Genomic DNA, 20,244 nt, shown 5'->3' on the forward strand with positions numbered 1-20,244 from the left:
CCCAGAAAGTGTAGTAGTTGAAGCAACGTGACCACAGTTATCCCCTTATCAAGCACCAAGTTACCTCCCATTCATGTTCCCTAGGCTCAACCTGTGCCAGATGAACTAGTCACCAAGCTTTTGGGCAACCAGGCAACATTCAGCCCAATTGTGACTGTGGAACCCCGGCGGAGGAAGTTCCACCGGCCCATAGGGCTGCGGATCCCTCTACCCCCCTCTTGGAAAGACAATCCCCGGGACAGCGGGGAAGGGGACACCACAAGTCTCCGCCTCCTCTGCAGTGTCATTGGTGAGAGATGCCCTCCTGCCTCTGTCCCCGTTTCCTCCTGCAATAAACTTTGCCTCTGCCATAGCAGCTCCTGCAGAAGCAGCCAGGTGGGAATACGTACGGGCGGAGACCACGTTCCCCTCCTTTCATAACTGTTCACCTCACAGTGTGTTGACTTCACTCATGGTGATTTGTTCTTGGAAGGAGGTGTGTAGGGATGATGAGCTTAGCTTCAGATCCATTCTTCAGTGTCTGGGTCTCTAATCTGAAGGGCAGAAGGGGGAGGGGGTGCTAGAGAGGGAGGGCATGATAGGAAAAAGCCTTTGTTTAGAGAGCCAAGGAGAGCTTCATGTAGACCTATCCATCTTTGTCCTTGTATGTTTGGTTCCTAGATTTCTTGTAAATTCAAGGGGAGTGCAGGGGCCCTGTGAAGTGGCCTTCTGTAGGGGTTCAGGTGCTGGTAGGATGTCCCTAAGCCTCATCATTTCTCTGCTAACATTGCAGGAGGAATAGCAGAAGCCCAGTGGGAAGATATTACAGGAACTACCAAGTTGGTCTACGCCAATGAGTGTGCCAACTTCACCACCAATGTATCTGCAAGGTGAGTTGGGTTGGGAGCAAGGGATGGGAAGGAATGGGTCTCATTCTCTCATTATAAGCATATCTCATCTAGTATCATGGAAGGAGAACAGGACTTGGGTTCAAATCTCAACTTTGCTATTCACCGATGGTGACTCTGAGCAAGTCTCTGAAACTCAGTTTTCTTATCTGTAAAACGAGAGGTTGGGCTAGATGACATCAAAGGTTCCTTCCAGACCTAAATCTACGATCCTGGTCCCACATATACCAGCTAAGCTGCTTTCTCCTTCAGCCTAGATGTGGGGTTGCTGACCTCTTGACCTGACCTGACCTGCCGGGTCTCTCGCTATCTATCTCCTCCTTATTTTGCCTCTTCTCCCTAAAGAAGCAACAAGGTTTTCTTCATATATGACTTGAGTCTGACTCTTCATCACCTGCGACCCTCTGAGTTTGGAGTGGGGTGGGGGGCTGGTCCCGCCTGAAAAGCTGCACTTGCTCCTTAGGTTTTGGTTGTCTGATTGCCCACGGACAGCTGAGGCTGTGGACTTTGCCACGCTTCTGTACAAGGAGCTGATCGCCGTGCCGTACATGGCCAAGTTTGTGGTGTTTGCCAAGATGAACGATGCAAGAGAGGGACGGCTACGCTGCTACTGCATGACGGATGACAAAGTAGACAAGACCTTAGAGCAGCATGAAAACTTTACTGAAGTAGCCCGGAGCAGAGACATTGAGGTACCCAGTGCTGCCGGGGGCATCGCCCCTCACCCCTTCTCTGCCCCCAGGGCTGCTGTTCTGAGAGAGCATCCACAGCGGGGATAAGGGAGCCCGGGGACTTAGCAAACTCCAGTCCCTTAAAGCGGGTGGGAGTCTTAACTCATGTCTCTTCAGCTCCCTCATTGAGAAATTTGGGCTGTTTGGGTGTGGGCAAAGGGAAATGCCATATGCTCCTAAACGAAGGATACCACTTCTCAAATGATGTCTCTTTGAAAGGCAAACATACACACATTTCTTTATTTGTGTGTGTGCGCGCGTGTGTGTGTGTTCATTAAAAATGGCACCAACTGTTTATACAACTTGGGACCTGAGCTGTGGTCTATATTCCTATGGTGGTGGTCTTACCCTGTGTTAAGTGATGAAAGGTTAGTGGCACAATGGGAAAATAATAATAATAGTAGTTAAAATGTTACGTGGCAGCTAGATGGCACAGTGGGTAGAGTGCCAGCCTTGGAGTCAGGAAGACTCCTCTTCCTGAATTCAAATCTGGCCTCAGACACTTACTAGCTGTGTGACCCTGGGCAAGTCACTTAACCCTGTTTGCCTCAGTTTTCTCATCTGTAAAATGAGCTGGAGAAGGAAATGGCAAACCACTCCAGTATCTTTGCCAAGAAAACTCCAAATGGGGTCATGGAGAGTCAGATGCAACTGAAAAAAAATGACTGAACAACAACAACAACAAAAAATTCACAGAGCTTTAAGATTTACAAAGCACTTTACATATGCTATTTTGTTTGATCCTCATGGGAAAGCATTATTGTTATCCCCATTTTACAGATGAGAAAAACCAAGTCTGAGAAAGATGAAGTGATTTGCCTAGCATCACACAGCTAGTAAGTGTGTGATTCCAGCTTTGCCACTTAGCACCAGTGTGACCATCACTTTTCTCTGGACCTCAGTTTCTGTAAAAGGAGGGCTTGGATGTAGAGACCCTCTAGGTCCCTTCTAGCTCTCAAGTCTATGCTTTGGTTCTCCTCTGGAGCAGAAGCAGTAGAGAGAGCTGAGTAAATGATGGGAATAAATGGTGATCTGGGATCAGGAGGTTGTGTCCTGTTAGCACCTCTGGTCTTTGCCATTTGAGGCTACTTGCTGCAGGATAGCAGACATCACAGAGCCTCAGGATCCATAGTGTGGGACCATTGGCTGTGGGACCCCCCACTGATAGGGAAGTAATTAACAGCTAGAGTACGGGGGTTGCAATGTGGGCTCTGCCACTTACTAGTTGAGTGACTCCAGGGCGTCGCTCTCCTCATCTCACTGAAGGACTGTGAGGATAGCTTAATATGAGATGTGGAAAATCCTTTGAAAAGTTGAAATCACTCTACAAATGCCAGGCATTGCTGTTACTCTAGGTGAGGTGTATTACCATTCTTTCAGTCCTTTGTATGAAGTATAAGATGGGTCAATGTGTTAACAAGATCTCTCTCTCCCAAATTTTCCAGTTATCTCTGGCACTAGAGATCTTTTGACCTTGGCAAAGGGGTATCCTGGCCAACTGTGCCCAATAAATCCCCTGCACATTTTTCCTTTGGAAACTGTGTAAAGAACAAGCAAGATGAAAATACCCATTGGTTACTTTGGGAGTAATGTTAACTGCAAAGCAAACATGCCAATTTCATTGGACAAAGTCTTTGCATGGGGAACTTTAGCTCTAGTAAAATTCTCACCAAATACGTCTTCAAATAAAATAAGTACACAGGAAGTGTGCTTCTCCAGGGGGTCAGATCGGTCCTGAAGTTGGAGGTCTGTTAAAATTATTCCAAGGACCTCAAGAAAGCCAACTGAAAAGGAGTGATGCAAGGACAAGGTATGGGATGGGAGGGCTATCTGACCCCAGGTTCCAGGGGTCTTAAAAAAAATTAAAGAGAAAGAATTCTGTTCCAGCCAGAGCATCCCAGGAACAGAAAACTCCCCACCTCTGGTCCTCAATTTCATATCCTCTTTGCCCAACCCATCTGCCTCCTGCTTGATCACTTCCAAGCCATCTAACACCTCCCCACTCCTTCCCCAAGTCTTATTATGTCACCTCAAGTGAAGGCTGCAGCTAGTGATGAGAGAGAGGGGAAGAAGGGCCTCGGATCTCCTCGAATTTTTAGCACCTCCCTGAAAAGCTTAAGGTGGGAAATTCTGCCAGCCCCCATTGAACAGCCTATGATTTAGCCAGGTATTTACTCACCTGGAGGGAAAACCAGTGAAGTCTGAAGGAGAGCTCAGCCTTCCCTTATTTCACTAATCCAGTATTACTTAGCCTGATTACTCACTTTGGATTTTATTCTGACTTCAATCTGTACCCCATGGTACCTGAGGGCAAGCTAAAAGGCACAGTAGATAGAGTGCAAGGTACGGAATCAAGAAGATCTGAGCTCAAATTCCAGACTCAGACACTTTTTAACTGTGGGAGCTTGGGCAAGTCACTTATCCGTTGTCTGCCTCAGTTTCTTCATCTGTAGAATGGGGATAATTATAGCACCTTCCTAAGAAGGCTGTTATGAAAATCCAATGAGATTATATTTGTAAAAGTCCTGACTTAGCACAGTGTAATTGACACTATATAAAAGCCTATTCTTTTCCCTTGCCCCGGGATACCCTACAAAGCAGCCAGAACAGAGTATCAAGGGGACATGCAGTTCTCCTCATGGCTACACTGAACATTAAAAGGCAGTTTGCCAATACCATGTTATATCTGTACTATGTCATTACTGCCAAATGTTAAGCTACAGTGATAATTATTCTGATAAAGGTCATAGGAATTCCTAAGGATTCTTCTCTGAGCCACCCTCCCTGTTCATCATGATAGCAGAAATAACCTTCCCCAGTTTAAAAAAAAATAGCCCAGAGGAAAAGAGAGATGAATGATCCAGTTCTGGACCTCATCACCTGTTCCCCAGAGTATTGCAATCACTTCCTAATTCTCTCTGCTTCCAGTCCCCTCCCCTATCTAATCCGTCTTCCAGCATCAGCCAAATTGATGAACCTAAAGAGCCGGTCTGACTCTGCCACTCACTGGCTCAAGAAGTTTCCGAGGCTTCCTGGGGCCTCTAGGAGACAGTGAATCCTCTAGATGATAGAAAGGACCGTGGAAAAATGTAAAATCCTCCAGTATATTGATTGAACCCTTCACAATCTGGCTCTGGCCTTTTTTTCCACTCTGATTCACACTATCCTCTGGCTCCTACGTGGTCTGCGTTCCAACCTGGCCATTTTGCTCTTCCCAAGCCTGGAATGCCCTCCCTCCTCACTTCCACCTCTGGGAATCCCGTTTTCCTTCTAGGCTCAATTCAGTTGCTCCCTTCTACAAGAGACCTGTCTTAATCCTCCATGACCCACCCCCCCAAAAAAGTTGTAGTATTTTACATTTTTAGAGGCAGCATTGCATAGTGGGTAGTTAGCTGGCTTTCGAATCAGGAAGACCTGGGTTCAAGTCCTGCTTCTGACACATATTGTCTGTCCAACCCTGGGCAAATCACTTACTTTTTCAGGGCTACCAGGAAACACTCTAAGACTGTAAATTACCAGGAAAAAAAATGCTAATCTATATTGTAAAGGAAGCTCCCAATGCTGATGGAATCACAGGCCTGGTTTAAAAAGAATAATTATTATTATATGATATAACAAAATATGTGTTGTATTATATATAACTGTTATTATGCACATAGACATTTAACAAATCCTTGGTGAATCGAATCCAATCAAAGGAAGGGTAGCTATGTGGGGATTCTTTCTGACATGTTCTGTTGCCTTATGTTCTCCCTTCCTGTAGGTTTTGGAAGGAATGCCTCTCTTTGCAGAGCTCTCTGGGAACCTGGTACCTGTCAAAAAGGCTGCTCAGCAGAGAAGTTTTCACTTCCAGTCCTTTCGTGAAAACCGTCTTGCCATACCTGTGAAGGTGCGGACGAGCTTGTGGGTCCTCTGCTTGTGGCTCTTCAGGGGAGAGGGGATGGAGAAGTCTATGAGCCAGCCAGACACTGAAATGGTAAACAGACAGACAACCCAGAGCCCTGTCTACGGGAATCCCCTGAGTCCTTCTCTGTCGTTCCCTTCAGGTGAGGGACAGCAGTCGAGAAGCAGGAGGATCTCTGTCATTTCTGCGAAAGGCTATGAAATATGAGGATTCTCAACATATCCTCTGCCACTTGAACATCACAATGCCCCCATGCACCAAGGTAAGCCACGCCACTCTGCTCCTGGCATCTCCTTGCTAGGTCAGGAGACCAGGAATGCCTTTGTCAAGGGCAGGAGGCCTGCTGTAGTCCTAAGTCTTCTATATTTCTGACTTGGTCACTTGGTACTGTTTCCTAATATAGAAAAACAGCCTTTGAATTCTCAAAGATACAATCAGGTATTTCTCTCCTCTCAGAGCCAGTCACCTGCAACCTGACAGGGAGAGCATAGTCTACTTCTTTCTGCAAATGCAGCCAACCTTGGCCACAGCCATGGGAAGGGCATGATAAGACGAGGAATGGGAACTCCCACTGCGTTCTCTATGGTTCCATTAAAAAAAAAATACAGTTACCTTCTGGTGCTTTATAGCCCTTCTTCCTGTGGTGCCAGACCTGGAGAGAGAAGGATCATGGGGCTCTGGACCATCGTTCACATCCTAGTGTTTCAGAGCCTCAACACAAACTCACACAGGCCCTGAACCCCAAAATAATCAGAAGATCTCAAAGTTCAAAGGGAGTTCAGAGGTCATCTAGGTCCAACCTATACCTAAAATTAGACCCACCCCTCATTTTACAGATGGTGGAACTGAGGGCCAGAAAGGTTCCTTGACCACAGTCACACAGCTAGTCAGCGTCCAAGGTTGTATTCAAACCCAGTTCTTCCTGATTCCAAGTGTAACACCCTATCCACTATACTGCTCTTTCCCTTGGAAGCACAGAGGACTTGATTTTGAATCTTGGCTCTGTTAGTTACTAATTCCATGACCTTTACCTCTCTGGGACTCAGTTTCCTTATTGGTAAAAATGAAGAGTTTAGAGGCAGCTAGGTGGCACAGTGAATAGAGCACAAGCCCTGGATGGAGTTAGGAAGATGTGAGCTCAAATCCAGCCTCAGCCACTTACTAGCTATGGGGCCCTGGGCAAGTCACTTAACCCCAATTGCCTCAAAAAAAAAAAAATGAAGAGGTAAGACATAGCCTTTAGACATTAGTCTTTTGAGTCCTAAATTGTGTAAGGCTTTTGAAGATGGGGTAGCATGGTCAGCCCTGATAAAGAAAAAAAAAATCTGGTACCACCTTTTCTTCTTTTTCTACAGGGAAGTGGAGCTGATGATAGGAGAAGGACTTTAACTCCTCTGGCCTTGAGGGAAAGATACAGCCTCCTCGGTGAAACAACCCTTGGTATGAACTTCAGTGTGATGTTCTGCGTGTCTCCCCTCCCCCTCCCCCAGCATTCCAGAAAGGCTGTTAATTAGATTATTTTCCTGACCCCTCATGGAGACTCATGCAGACCGCTACCCCTGTAACCATGCGCCATTTTAACTTGGTCTGAACTTGGCACTTCCTGGCTTGACTAATCTACTGATTAAGCTCTTGCCCTGTGCCTAGCACCATGCCAGCCATTGCCTGGTCACTTTTCAGACATAGCCCACCTATGCTCGACAGTGACAGTGACCAAATGAAATCTCATGCTTTCTTTCCAGGTTCTCTTAGCGGGACAGACAGGGCAGATATGAAAATGGCTATTATATCAGAGCACCTCAGCCTCAGCTGGGCAGGTAAGTCAGAGAAAGAAACTGGCGCCATTTTAGTCTTCCTGTACTGTGTTTTGTACCCAGTTCCTCATAAGGTGGTTGATCATGTAGTGTACTGCAAACATGGTTGCAATTATTGCCTGAGGGGCCCTTACGGCGCCCTTTTTTTGGAGGGGGTGAAGGGCATGGGGAAGAAGGGAAAGAAAGGAGGCCGGGAGATAGAATCAGACAGGAAAAGTTTGTTGTTGTTCAGTCGTTTCTCAGTCATGTTCAACTCGTTGTGGCCCTACTTGTGGTTTTCTTGGCAAAGATACTGGAGTGGTTTGCCATTTCCTTCTCCAGCTCATTTTACAGATGAGGAAACTGAGGCAAACAGGGTTAAATGACTTAGCCATGGTCACACAGCTAGAAAGTGTCTGAGGCTGGATTTGAACTCAAGAATACGAATCTTCCTGACTCCAGGTGCCGTGGCACTCTATCCACTGTGCCACCTAGATCCCTAGAGGGAAAAATAGAGAGAGAAATAAATGACAGATAGTAATACAGAGAGAAAGAAAGTAGTTCTATTGGATTTGTGACTGTATCATCATAGGAGCTGAGAGCTGGGAGGGACAAGGTAGTCATTACAGATGAAGAAATTGAGGCCCATAGATATGGGATGGTTCTCCAAAGGTCATGCTTTTAGCTAATAGCAGAGTCAGGACCCTTGACTGCAGTTCGGTACCCTGGCAACTACAGGAAATTAGCCTTTTGAAATGGTGACTTGAATGTCAGGGGATTCTCCAGGATTTGCATTAATGACCTTTAGAGGTAACTGGTATCTGCATAGAGTGGGGCCAGTCTTCATCCGGTTGAATGAGGTGACCAGAAGGAGATGTTTTTCTCACACTGGACACTGGAATTTGTTTCTCTGTTTTACTTCTTAATCCTTCATATGATGGGGAGCTCTTTGACCAGTCACCTTCAAAGAAAGCTTTAGAAGAGCCCATTGAAAGGCAAGACCAGTGGCCTGGAAACTCAGAAGATGTCCATCCTTTAAATCTTAATTCATCCACTGCCTCTCACTCTTTCTCTGTATCTCTCCCTCTCTCCTCTCTCTCTGTCTCCCTCTCTCTGTCTCTCTGTCTGTCTGTCTCCTGTATGTCTCTTTCTCTTTCTCTCTCTCTCTCTCTCCCTTCCCTCTCCCTTTCTATCCCCCATCTCCCCTCCCTCCCTCCTTACCTGTTTCTCTTTCCTCTGTCTGTCCGCTCTTTATCTGTCATTTATTTCTCTCTTTCTCTTTTCCCCTCTAATTCTATCTCCCTGTTTCCTTTCTTCTCTTTCCCTCTTTTCCCTCTCATTCTCTCTACCTCTTACTCTTTTTTCTCTCATTTGCTCTCTTTTCTGTTCTCTCTGTTTCTTATTCTTTCCCCTTCTATTGGCCACCATCCTATCTTTTTCTCTCTCTCCCTTGTCTTCCTGTATCTTCTCATTATCTCTTATGTTCTTTTTCTTATTCTTTTCCTTCTTACTCTCTCCCCCTTCTTTAATCTCATTTTCTCTCTCACTGTGTTTCCTTTGTCTCTTCCCCCAGCTTCCTCATCCTTGAAATGAGACTTTAATACTCTTCTCCCTCTCAAAGCACTTATAAGAACCAGAAATAAAAAATAGAGTTGGTACCTTTACATTTTCGTTTTAAATGCAAATAAAATCTTTCCCCTGAGGAAATGTAAATACAGAAATAGAGCTTTATCTAAGTGTTTATAGGTTGGGTGGGTTTTGGGGGGGTTTGTTTGTTAGTTTTTTTTTTCTTAATAATAGATTTTGTGTGGCAAGATGAGTGAAAGGCCGTATAGCCTGGCGGAAAGGTCACAGGTCTCAGAGTTAAAGAAGCTAAGGTCTAGTGTGGCTCTGCTACCGTCTATGTGATCTTAGGTAAAAAGAGTACATAGTAATATAATACACATTTATGTTATATATGTACATGTCATATATGTCTGTATTGTGTTATATGTGTATTTGTGGTGTGTGTTGTATAATACATGTTATATTGAATTATATAATACATATGTATAAAATATATATCACTTGCATGTGTACATATTTTTGAAGAGAGAGAGGTAGAATGGTATAGTGGAAAAGAGATGGTCTCAAATTTGGGAAGACCTTTGTTCAAGCCTGACACATTGGCTGAGTGACCCTGGACAAGTTACCTAATCTCTTAATGCCCCAGGCGACTCTCTAAGACTCTCTAAATTGTAGGCACTGTTTGGCATTGGTAAAGGGATTTTCCTCCCAGTGAGTTCCCTACACCAATGAAATCACAGGTCTAGACCAATAGATAGATAATACATTACACATACATATATTACATATAGTATATTACACACATATATACATATACTCTATATAATATGCACACATGTGCTATATCATATACATATAGTATATAGCTTATTTTACATAGGTAGAATATTATATATACATAGTATATTACATATATAGTATTTTATACATATATAGTATATTATACATACCATATATAAATATATATTATATATTAATTATACATAATATATCATACACACATACATACAATATTCTATACAATAATACAATATTATATAATGATATATATAATACATACCATATATAGTATACTATACACATACATATGTAGCATAGCATATTTATATATATTACATATAGCCTATAATATATATATTATATAATGTTACCTATTACAATATAACGTATTGTATATTATACATGTATATGCTTATCATATGCACATATACATATAGTATAGAGTATATTACACATTGCATATAACATATATACTATATTATACCATATTAAACACATATTAAATCCTCATATTTTATTTATTTATATGTACATCATGTATTGTGTGAATATATATGTATTTATATATGTTACATATATTATTCCACTTGATCTTCGGAACAACTCAACGAAGTTGATATTCCAAGTGTTAGTCTCCCCATTTCATGAGTGAAGATATGTTTTGGAGAGCTGGAGTTCTTTGCCAGGTCACACAGCTGGTCATCAAAGCCAGGTCTTCAGACCCTCTCATCTAACCCAGTGCTTCTTCCAATTGTACCAACACTCCTCTTAAAGTCACTTCTCTCTTTGTGACCCAGCTTCATTTCCTGTAACATGAGGGTGTTAGACCAGATGATCTCTAAGTTATCTTTCCAACTGTAACATACTGTACAATTAAGCAGAGTTTCATTTCCTATAAAATGAGGGTGTTAGACCAGATGATCTCTAAGCTCTCTTTCCATCAGTAACATACTATACAATTAAGAAGAGAGGGAGGGGCAGCTAGGTGGTGCAGTGGATAGAGCACTGGCCCTGGAGTCAGGAGGACCTGAGTTCAAATGTGTCCTCAGACATATAACACTCAGTAGCTGTGTGACCCTGGGCAAGTCACTTAACCCCATTGCTTAACAAATTTTTTAAAAAGAAGAAGAAGAAGAGAGGGAGACATGGACGTTGTAAATCCCCATCTCAGTGACTGCCTTTCGATAAAAAATTACAAAGCCAACGTGATACAGTGTGATGGCAGGAGGCAGAAGGTTGGATTTGGCATCAGAGGCCCTAGGCTTGGGATCCTGGCTCCTTCACTTACTACCTTGTGTGACTTTGGACAGGTCACTTAACCTCCCTCGGTTTCCTCATCTGCCAGAGGAAGGAATTGGATTAAATGATCTCCAAGGTCTCTTCCAGGTCTGGATCTCAGATCATAAGAAACAAAGGGAGACCTCTTCTTTGGTTTCCTGGTCATGGTGAGGTGCCCCGTGGGCTGGTGGGAACCTCTTGCTCTGCTCATATGATTCGGGGGCTTCTTTTGCAGAATTGGCTCGCGAGTTGCAGTTTGGCGTGGAGGATATCAACAGGATACGTGTGGAGAACCCCAACTCCTTGTTGGAGCAGAGCTCAGCCCTGTTGAACCTCTGGGTCATCCGTGAAGGCAAAAATGCCAAGAGTCAGTATCCCTGGGCTAAAGAAATCTTCCTTTTCCAAAGGTTACCCCAGGTTTTAGAAGCAGAAATTATCCTTACCCTGAGTTTGGGTTGTTCTTGCCATAAGCTCTATCAGTGATGTTAAGTCTTTCAGTAAATTTAAATACACACATACACACACAGACACACACACACACACATCTTGATTTCATTGAGATTCAACAAATATTATTTTAAGTGACCTCTGCGTTAGATACTAAGTTTGGAGAACACATGATACCTGCCCTCATGGAGCATCCACTCTAGCAAGGGGATATGATAAGTAGAATACAAAATAATGCATGATAAGTGCATTGGAAATAGGCAAAAGGTGCTATGTGAGGTCTAAGGGGGGCAAAATCATTAACAACCAGGGAGATCAGAAAAGATGAAGATGAAGAAGATGTCATAGGCATTGAAATTTAAAGGAGGGGTAGGAATTTAATGGGCCTGAAAGGGAAAGAAGGATATTCTAAGCAGAAGGAATGTCATGGACCAAGGCACAAAAGGGAAGGAATTGTAAAGTGTATACTGGTGAACACAGAAGGGAAGAAACTAAGGATATAAGACTTCCCAGAGATTAGGTGGCCTTGTATGCCAAGATTGTGGAAAGCCTTGAATGCCAAGATAACTTTACGTGGTAGGCAAAGGAGAGCCACTGAAAAGGGGTGTGATGTCACTAGATCTGTGGGTAAGGAAAGAAGGAGGGTCTTTTGCCCAGTGATTAGGACAAAATAATTTGTATCAGATTGCCAGGGAATCCTGCTAAGGAAATGGAGAATCTTAGTCCCAGAATCTCTCTTTGTTAATAAAATTTAAAATGCACCAAAATATTCAGTGAGGGGACTCAAAAATGACTGGAGCTCTTTGAAACTGAGCTTCAGAACCAGTTGGATCTCACTCCTGCAAGAACAATCAGCGATGGGATAGGCACTCCTCCTTCATCACAGGGAGAGAGGAGTCTGTGCTTACGTATTAATTCATTGAGAGATCTCTTTGCTCTTAGTCAACTCCACACATCCATCCTTAAAAACCCAGGATGGAGCATGTGGTCATTCATGTTTGCCATTTCTACTCAGCTTCCTGGGGAAGACAATTTCCAAGGGAATCCTTTCCTTTTCCTAGTCACTGAGAAGCTGTTCCATGAAATCTACCCACTTCCAGAGACTGTTTTGAAGCAGTTGTTGGGGGGGGTAGGAGGGGTTGTAATCTGCCAAAGTGTGAAAAGCTACTCTCTGGAGAGAGAGTTGTTCCAGATTCTGACAGGGGGTGTTTCTCCCTTCTGAGAAAATAAGCCATCTCTTCTTTTTCCATGTCTCCCCACGCCCTATACAAACACCCCCAAAATGATTGTCAAACCTCCAACAGTCTCCTTTGCTAGCCTAAATATAGGCATGTTTCCCAGTGAGTGTTCTTTCACGTAATGGCTGATTCTTTTTTTCTTCTCTGACAGTGGAAAATCTTTACACGGCCCTGAGGAACATTGACCGGAGTGAGATCGTGAACATGTTAGAAGGTTCTGGCCGGCAGAGTAGAAGCCTGAAACCGGACAGGCGGTATCCAGACCGAGACTACTCTTTATCACCATCCCAGATGAATGGTGAGTTTTGCTGGTCACCAAACCTGGGCTCTGCCTATAAGGATCTGCTGTGGGAAGTCCCAGTTCTTTGGAAGTCAACTGTGTTCCAAAAGGGAGGGTGGGTTAGCTCCTCTAGTCTAAGACTTGGTGTAGAGGGAGGCCTGGGCGAGAGCAAGGCTGAAGGAGAGAGAGGCCAACTGTAGGCTTTAAGTCCTTTCTATGAAGGGCAGTGCCCCCTAAACAGAGCGCTTTAGACTCGACCTGGTTTCTGGTCCCTGTTCCGCCATCATGAGGGGTACACATGACCGTGGGGCTACTTAGTTCTCAAGGTCCCAGTTGATCTCATGGTAAAATCAGGGCTTTGGATTAGATATTTTTCAAGGTCTTTCCAGCCCTAACATTGAATAATTTTAAATTCCCGCTAGGGAAGGGCTTTGGAGCATTGTCTCTTTAGCAAAGGCTGCCTGGCTGGTTGTGGATGCCAAATCCCTTCCTTTTGTGACTGCCTCTGTGAGATCAAGACCTTCACTTATTTTTCCAAAGTCAAATCTCTCTCTTTCTCTCTCTCTCTCTTAGCTCTTCCTCCTTCCTTTTTCTAACCCCCATTTCTCTCACCTCCTCTCATTCTAATGTGGTTCCGCATGTCATGGACCCTCCAATAACCTGGCCTAAGGAAAGGGAGCCAGAGGAAGACACTGACCTCTGTCTCCTACTTGCTTCTCCTATTGATGGAGGACATAAGGGATTTTTCCAGGCAGCTGAAAGGTCTTGCCTTGTCCTTGAAAAAGTAGGAGCCAGTAGAAAGAAAGATTGGGTAGGGGCACATTGGGCTTGGGCTCAACCCTCAACCTCATTCCTTAACTAAAGGTAATTAAGGACACCAGTCGCAATGCTATCTTGGTGTAACTGATTCTAGTCCCTCTGCAACCACTACATGGTACAGTGGAAAGAATACTGGTTTTGGAGTCAGAAAACCTGGGTTCAAATCCCGGCCCTGCTACTTACAACCTATATGACCATGGACAAGTTCATGTAACCTCTCTGGGCCTCAATTTCCTCATCTAAAAAATAAGGGGGTTGGATTAGATGTCCTCTAAGGTCCCTTCCAACTCTAAATCTCTGATTCTATAATTAACTAACTCTGGGATATTACACAAAGTCATAGCCCCTGGATTGACATTCATGCCTTTTAATTCTTAAAAAAAAAAAAAAAAAAAGAATGCAATGGCCTCGTGTAGCAGAATACTCAAGGTCAAATTCCAGTGCCAACACTTAACTGCCTGACCTTGAGCAGATCACTAGGCCTCAGTTTCCCCCAATTGTAAAATGAAGAGGCTGGACTATCTGGTTTTTAAAGGTCTCTTCCAACTCTAAATCCTGTGATCTGAGATCCTACCCTAGAAAGCCTAACTTGGCATTTATTTTCCCAATACCTGATTATAACAATCTTCTAGGGGCTGCAGATATCTAAACGGTACAGGGAGGCATGAGGCATGCATCTACACCGTGCCTTCAGTCAGTGGGGATGGAGTCACTGGGGAGCAGGGATCGGGCATGGGGCACCCCCAAAGAAGGGAATGCTGTTGGAACAGCTGCGGCCCCCTACCCCCAGGGAGGCCTGCCTGGCCCCGAGCCAGCTGGAGTCTCTGCATGCCGAGCCCCTCACACTTTTCTCTCTTCTGTGTTCTGTGTATCCTGAAACATGCCATCTAGTGCCGCCAGATACAGGCCACATCCTATGTCGATCACTTCCTGTCACCTTTCTCTTCTGCCTCTGACCTCATCTTGACCTCTAGTTTGCTCATCCTTTTGCACTGCCTGTCTCCACTGTCTCCACCTCAGCCAAGTGTACCAGAACCACCACCAGCCTCCAGCAGATGCATGTCATGAAGACCTCCTAACCCTCTCCCCTCCTCCCAACACCCTGTCTCATGGTTGAGTGCCTGGCGGTGTGTGTGTGTGTGTGTGTGTGTGTGTGTGTGTGTGTGTGTGTGTACTTCTAGGTGTCCTGTGGCTTAAACTCTTAGAGAGGGCCAAGTTTCAATGGGACTACAAGCCCCTTTTCATGGAGAGTCTGTCTTGAATGCTGTCTTGAATGCTGCAGAGACCCCCAGGAGTTTAGGAAGCTTTTAAATCTCTATGCATATCATTCCCAGACTTATATATTGAACCCTAATTTCTTTCTTGAGTTCTAGCCTCACATCATGGCCTATCTTTTGGATATCTTAAGTTGGGTGTCCCATAGGCATCTGAAACTTGACATGTTTAAAACAGAACTCATCTTTCCACTCACTTGCAATGAGAAAATTGTGACTTGAGGCAGAAGCTCAGAAATGAGTACTGGAAATTTTGGAAAATCCAAGTTAATCATGTTGGCAAACACCTCTACCTTCCTACCAGCTGGCCTGGCACTCGTGCTGGCTTTTAAAATGTGCCTACTACATTTAAACTTTCCAATTGATTCAAGTTGACTAAAGATTTATTGGGCTCCTACTATGTGCCCAGGATTGGTCTTTGTTCTATAGCGATACAGAAGAAATATAAGGCAATCCCCCCTCCCTTGGGGAATCTCACAAGAAGGTTGGGGAAATTAGGTTTATACACACACATACACATGTGTACACACACAAAACCCATAAGACAGTGTAGAATCTAATATTGAACTGTGAACTACAGAGCAACAGAGAGGGACTGATGAAGCAGAGGGTCATTCATGCTGTCCTAAGGTTCAGAGATGAGCTAAGAGGCAGGAAGATGCTTACAGGCGCCCAGCCCTGTTATTCAACAAAGAACAGCTCATATCATCCATCTCCCCATTTCAGTGTTGCCGTCCCTTTTTAAGCCAGAATAGGAAACCAAAACCAAAACCAAACAGCTGATTGACCTCATGTTTGGTCCCCAAAGTTTCTAAGAGCTATGAGCATGGGAGCCCCTGAAGTCCTTGGCAGTTTATGAGCACTGGACAGCAACCACGTGTGAACATAGCTCAGAGCAGTTCCTCACAATGTCTCTCTCCAAAGCCAGACTCACCTCTCCACAGGCTGCCACATGGATACCCAGCTGCCCCCTCCCCTTCCCGGCTGCCATTCATTGTTCTGAGACCTTGACCTTACTGCCCAATCAGAAGCAGATTAAAAAACAACAACAAGGAATAACCCGTGTGTTTTCCCTGCCCTTTCTTCTCTTCAGGCAGGCATCCTCCATATCTGGGTCTCCTCCCAGTTAAGGGGAAGGATCCCAAGCCTGATTGGGAGTGGGGGTGGGGGAGGAGGAGAAGAGCTGGAACCGAGCAGTCTCCACCAGTTTCTTCATCTTGAGGCTTAGTAGTTTCCAAAGGGAAGCTTGCCCTTGGAACTACATGAGCATCACCATGTGCTTATTTGTGCTAGTGCCAGGCCTGCCCTCTTTAATTGATAACTGCCATCTTTGCATCTGTTCCCTCTGTGCCTTTGCCAGGCTGCCTCTCTAAGCTGTGTCTAAGTCTTGAACATGAATTTGGGCTGGGGAGCGAGTGGTGCTAGATGATAATGGCAGGTCAGTCCTGTCTTCCTTTAGAGTCTGGCTAGCTAAGAAGGGTTGCTCAGGCTTCCTTCCCACACAGACTCTTCTTGCCATTCACAATAGGATGTGAGGGAGATAAAGGGACATTGAGGAAAAATACAATTTGCTTCCCTTTCAAATGCACGTAATTTTTTTAATTAACAAAAGGAAAAAAAATACAAAGAGTCACAATTTGAACTAGAGGCCTTGGGGCCATTTGTAGATATTAGGGGTTTCATATGTAATCTTTCAAAGAAAATGAATAAAAAATTGCTAATAATTCCAAATAATTAGCCCTTTCTCTACCATCCCACTCTGCCCCCCCCAAAAAAAACCAAAACTGACTCACAAACATAGATATATAAGCGCATAAATACAAACATGTATTAGTTCTATTTGCTACTTTGGTAGATCCATTTCTTTGCTTTAATGATAGCGGAGGTTTTTCAAGACAGATTGTTTGCATATCATTTAGCCAAACACACATTTATTAAGCACCTATTATGTGCCAGGTGCTGTGCCAAGTGCTAGAGATACAAAGAAAGGCAAAAACATGATCCTTTCCCTCCAGGAGCTCACAGTCTAAGGGGGGAGGCAACATGCAGATAACTATGTGCATACACAATATAATGCAGTGTAAATGGTACTAGTCATAGGAAGTGGGGATACTGACAAAGACCTGCTGCCTAAGGAAGGATGTCAGCTGAGTCTTGAAAGAAGCTAGAGAAGCCAGGAGCTGAGGAGGGAGAGCGTTCCAGGCATGGGGGATAGCCAATAGAATTGGGAGATGGAGAATCTTGTGTGAAGAACAGCGAGGAGACTGGTAACATTGGACGATAGAGCACGTGGAGTGAAAGGTAAGGAGATTGGAAAGGTACCAGTTTGTAAGGTCTTTAAATGACAAGAGCATTTTATATTTGATCCTGGAGGCAATGGAGAACCACTAGAGTTTATTAAGTAGGGGTATGACATGGTCAGCCCTGCCATGTTAGGAAATCACTTTGGCAGCTGAGTGGAAAATGGATCGGAGTGGAGAGAGACTCCAGGCAGAGAGACCAAGCAGAAGGCTATTAAAATAGTCCAGGTGTGAAGCGATGAGGGCTGGTACAAGGCAGGGCAGCTGGGTGAGTGGAGAGAAACGAGAGGTAAATCAGGTAGAAACAACAAGATTTGATCACAGAGTAGATATATGGGGTGAATCCAAGTGAAGAGATGAGGCTGATACCAAGTTTACATGTCTGGATGACTGGGAGAGTGGTGTTGACTTTAATAACAATAGCAGGCAAATTGGAAAGAGGGGGTCAATTTGGTGGGAGGAGAAAGATATGCGTTCTGTTTCAGACATGTCAAGTTTGAGATGCCTATGGGACACTCAACTTAAGATATCCAAAAGATAGGCCACAATGGGAGGCTGGAGCTCAAGAAAGAAATTAGGGTTCAATATATAAGTCTGAGAATCTTATGTATAGAGGTGATAGTTGCTTATGAGGTGATCAAATGAGATTTTGTAGAGGGAGAAGAGAAGAGGGCCTGGGACAGAGCCTTGGGGGACACACACTGTTAGTGGGCGTGATGCCAGTGGAGATCTAGCAAAGGAGGCTGAAAAGCTGTCGGACAGGTAAGAGGAGAACCAGGAGAGAAGTCTCACAAAAACCTAGAGAGGAGGAAGTATCTAAGAGAAGGTGATTGACATCTCAGAGGCTGCAGAAAGATCCAGAAGGATGAGGACTGACAAAAGGTCATTAGCTCTGGCAATTAAGATCAATGGTAACTTTGGAGAGAGGAGTTTGTGTGGAATGATGAGGTCAGGAGCCAGATTGCAGAGGGTTTATGAAGAGAGTCAGAGGAAGAGAAGTAGAGGCACCTTATATGATTAGTTTTACCAAGGAGTATAGCCAAGAAGAGAGGCAGCTAGGTGGCGAAGTGGGTGGAGCACTGGGCTTGAAATCAGGAAGACACATCTTCACGAGTTCAAACCCAGCCTCAGACACTTATTAGCTGTGTGACTGTGGGCAAGTCACCTTCACCCTGTTTGCCTTAGTTCTTCATACAGATGAACTGGAGAAGGAAATGGCAAAGCACTGTAGATCTTTGCCAAGAAAACCCAAATGAGGCCAAGAAGAATTGGACAAAACTGAAGTGAATCAACAACAATTAGCTAAGAAGGGGAAGGAAGGAGAGATATGGGCTGATGGCTAGCAGGGATGGACTGATCAAGTGGGGGCTTTTTAATGATAGGAAATATTTGTAGGAAGGAAGACAGGAACCATTAGATAGGGAGAAACTGAAAACTAGAAAAAGTGGAGATGATGGAGGGGGCGATCTGATGGAGAAATTGGGAGGGGATAGGATCAAGTTCAAGACCACCCTTGATAGAGGACTGACCGCATAATGCAACCCTCTGAAACTCTTAACTTCTTGCTCCTAGTTCTGACTTCTAATATACTTTCTGAGCAATCTTTCTATGGTCAGCACTGTACTAGATGCTGTGGGAGGTATAGATAAAATATAATCCCTGACCTCAAGGAGCTCCAAGTCCTATTGAGGAAATAAAACTAACATGCACAAAATTGCTAACTTGAAAACATAATATACAGTATCAGTCAATCAATTATAATATACAATGTAGTCTAAGATCTAACTCCAAATTCTGTGATTCAGACAAGTGTTGTAAGACATGAGAAAAGTAATCTGCAAGGATGGTAAAATATAATAAACAGAGCATAGAATCTGACGTCAGAATACTTGGATTTAAATGTCAGTTCTGCCACACCACAGGAGTAACCTTGGGCAAATCATAACTTCTTTGGTCCTCAGTTTCCTGGTCTCTAAATGACAAGTTTTAACTAGTTGGTTTTTAAGGCTCTTTCTAGCTCTAAATCCTATGAGGGTTCCTGAAGGAGGCATCTTGATCCAAGACTTGAAGGATGGGTGAGATTTAGATAAGTGTGGAGAGGAAAAGAGTCAAAGGAGGACTTCATAAAAAAATCTGAAAGTAGAAATGAGCATGAGTATTCAGGGACAATGACATGAAGAGGGGTGTTCACTTCTAGGCTCCTCACTCCTACATTATATACATGCACACTACATCTGTATATGCCCAAATATATACCACATCTATATACATAAATATATAAAACTACACATGCAGTCATAAATACACACCATAAATACCACACATACATTTCTACATTGTGCATACATGCATATATACTTTATATGTATATACATATGTATATGATACACATACTGTAAATATATATTATGCATCATACTTTTTATACCCTGTACTCACATTTACATATATGTGCTCAAGCATACACATATCTATAATATGCCTACTGAGCAATCAATTATATGTGCACTTTAAATTCATATTTGATACTTGCATACAACACAAAGGTATACATATACTTGGCATCCATTTACATGGGTTTCATAATCATTGTTGAAATCCAGGGGGTCACCAACAGGCAACCAATAACCTGGCAAAGGCTCTTGTGTTAGGCAATCATAGAGGGGTATGAAAATGAAGTGACAATCACATTTAGAGATACCAAAACCAACCAACAAACAAAAAAAACAGACAGGATGGTCCTCACAGCCCCTTAGATTTAGGGGTTGCCAGAATTAGCTAGTACCAATCTAGGCCTGTCTTTGGGACCTTGGGGTGAAATTGAATCGTTTACAGCCTATTGGGAGGGAGAGAGGGAAGGAGGGACCCTGAGGGTGGAGTGGAAGAACACTACCCTAGATGAGAGAGAGAGAGAGAGAGAGAGAGAGAGAGAGAGAGAGAGAGAGAG

At 43.9% G+C, this 20,244-nt stretch overlaps 1 protein-coding gene across 1 annotated transcript in view; it reads left to right on the forward strand.

Annotated features, from left to right (window-relative positions):
• ANK1 (ankyrin 1) overlaps positions 1-20,244 on the forward strand; it is a 305,273-nt gene that overhangs the window by 267,788 nt on the left and 17,241 nt on the right. The window contains exons 30-38 of the mRNA XM_027865204.1: positions 85-289; positions 773-869; positions 1,351-1,579; positions 5,382-5,507; positions 5,665-5,784; positions 6,878-6,962; positions 7,265-7,339; positions 11,175-11,306; positions 12,776-12,922. Of these exons, the coding sequence (XP_027721005.1) occupies positions 85-289; positions 773-869; positions 1,351-1,579; positions 5,382-5,507; positions 5,665-5,784; positions 6,878-6,962; positions 7,265-7,339; positions 11,175-11,306; positions 12,776-12,922 (1,216 nt within the window). The remainder of the gene's footprint in view (positions 1-84; positions 290-772; positions 870-1,350; positions 1,580-5,381; positions 5,508-5,664; positions 5,785-6,877; positions 6,963-7,264; positions 7,340-11,174; positions 11,307-12,775; positions 12,923-20,244) is intronic.

This window comes from Vombatus ursinus, unplaced genomic scaffold (assembly GCF_900497805.2).
Source record: "Vombatus ursinus unplaced genomic scaffold, bare-nosed wombat genome assembly UNPS02014778.1, whole genome shotgun sequence".
NCBI classification, from domain to species: Eukaryota; Metazoa; Chordata; class Mammalia; order Diprotodontia; family Vombatidae; genus Vombatus; species Vombatus ursinus.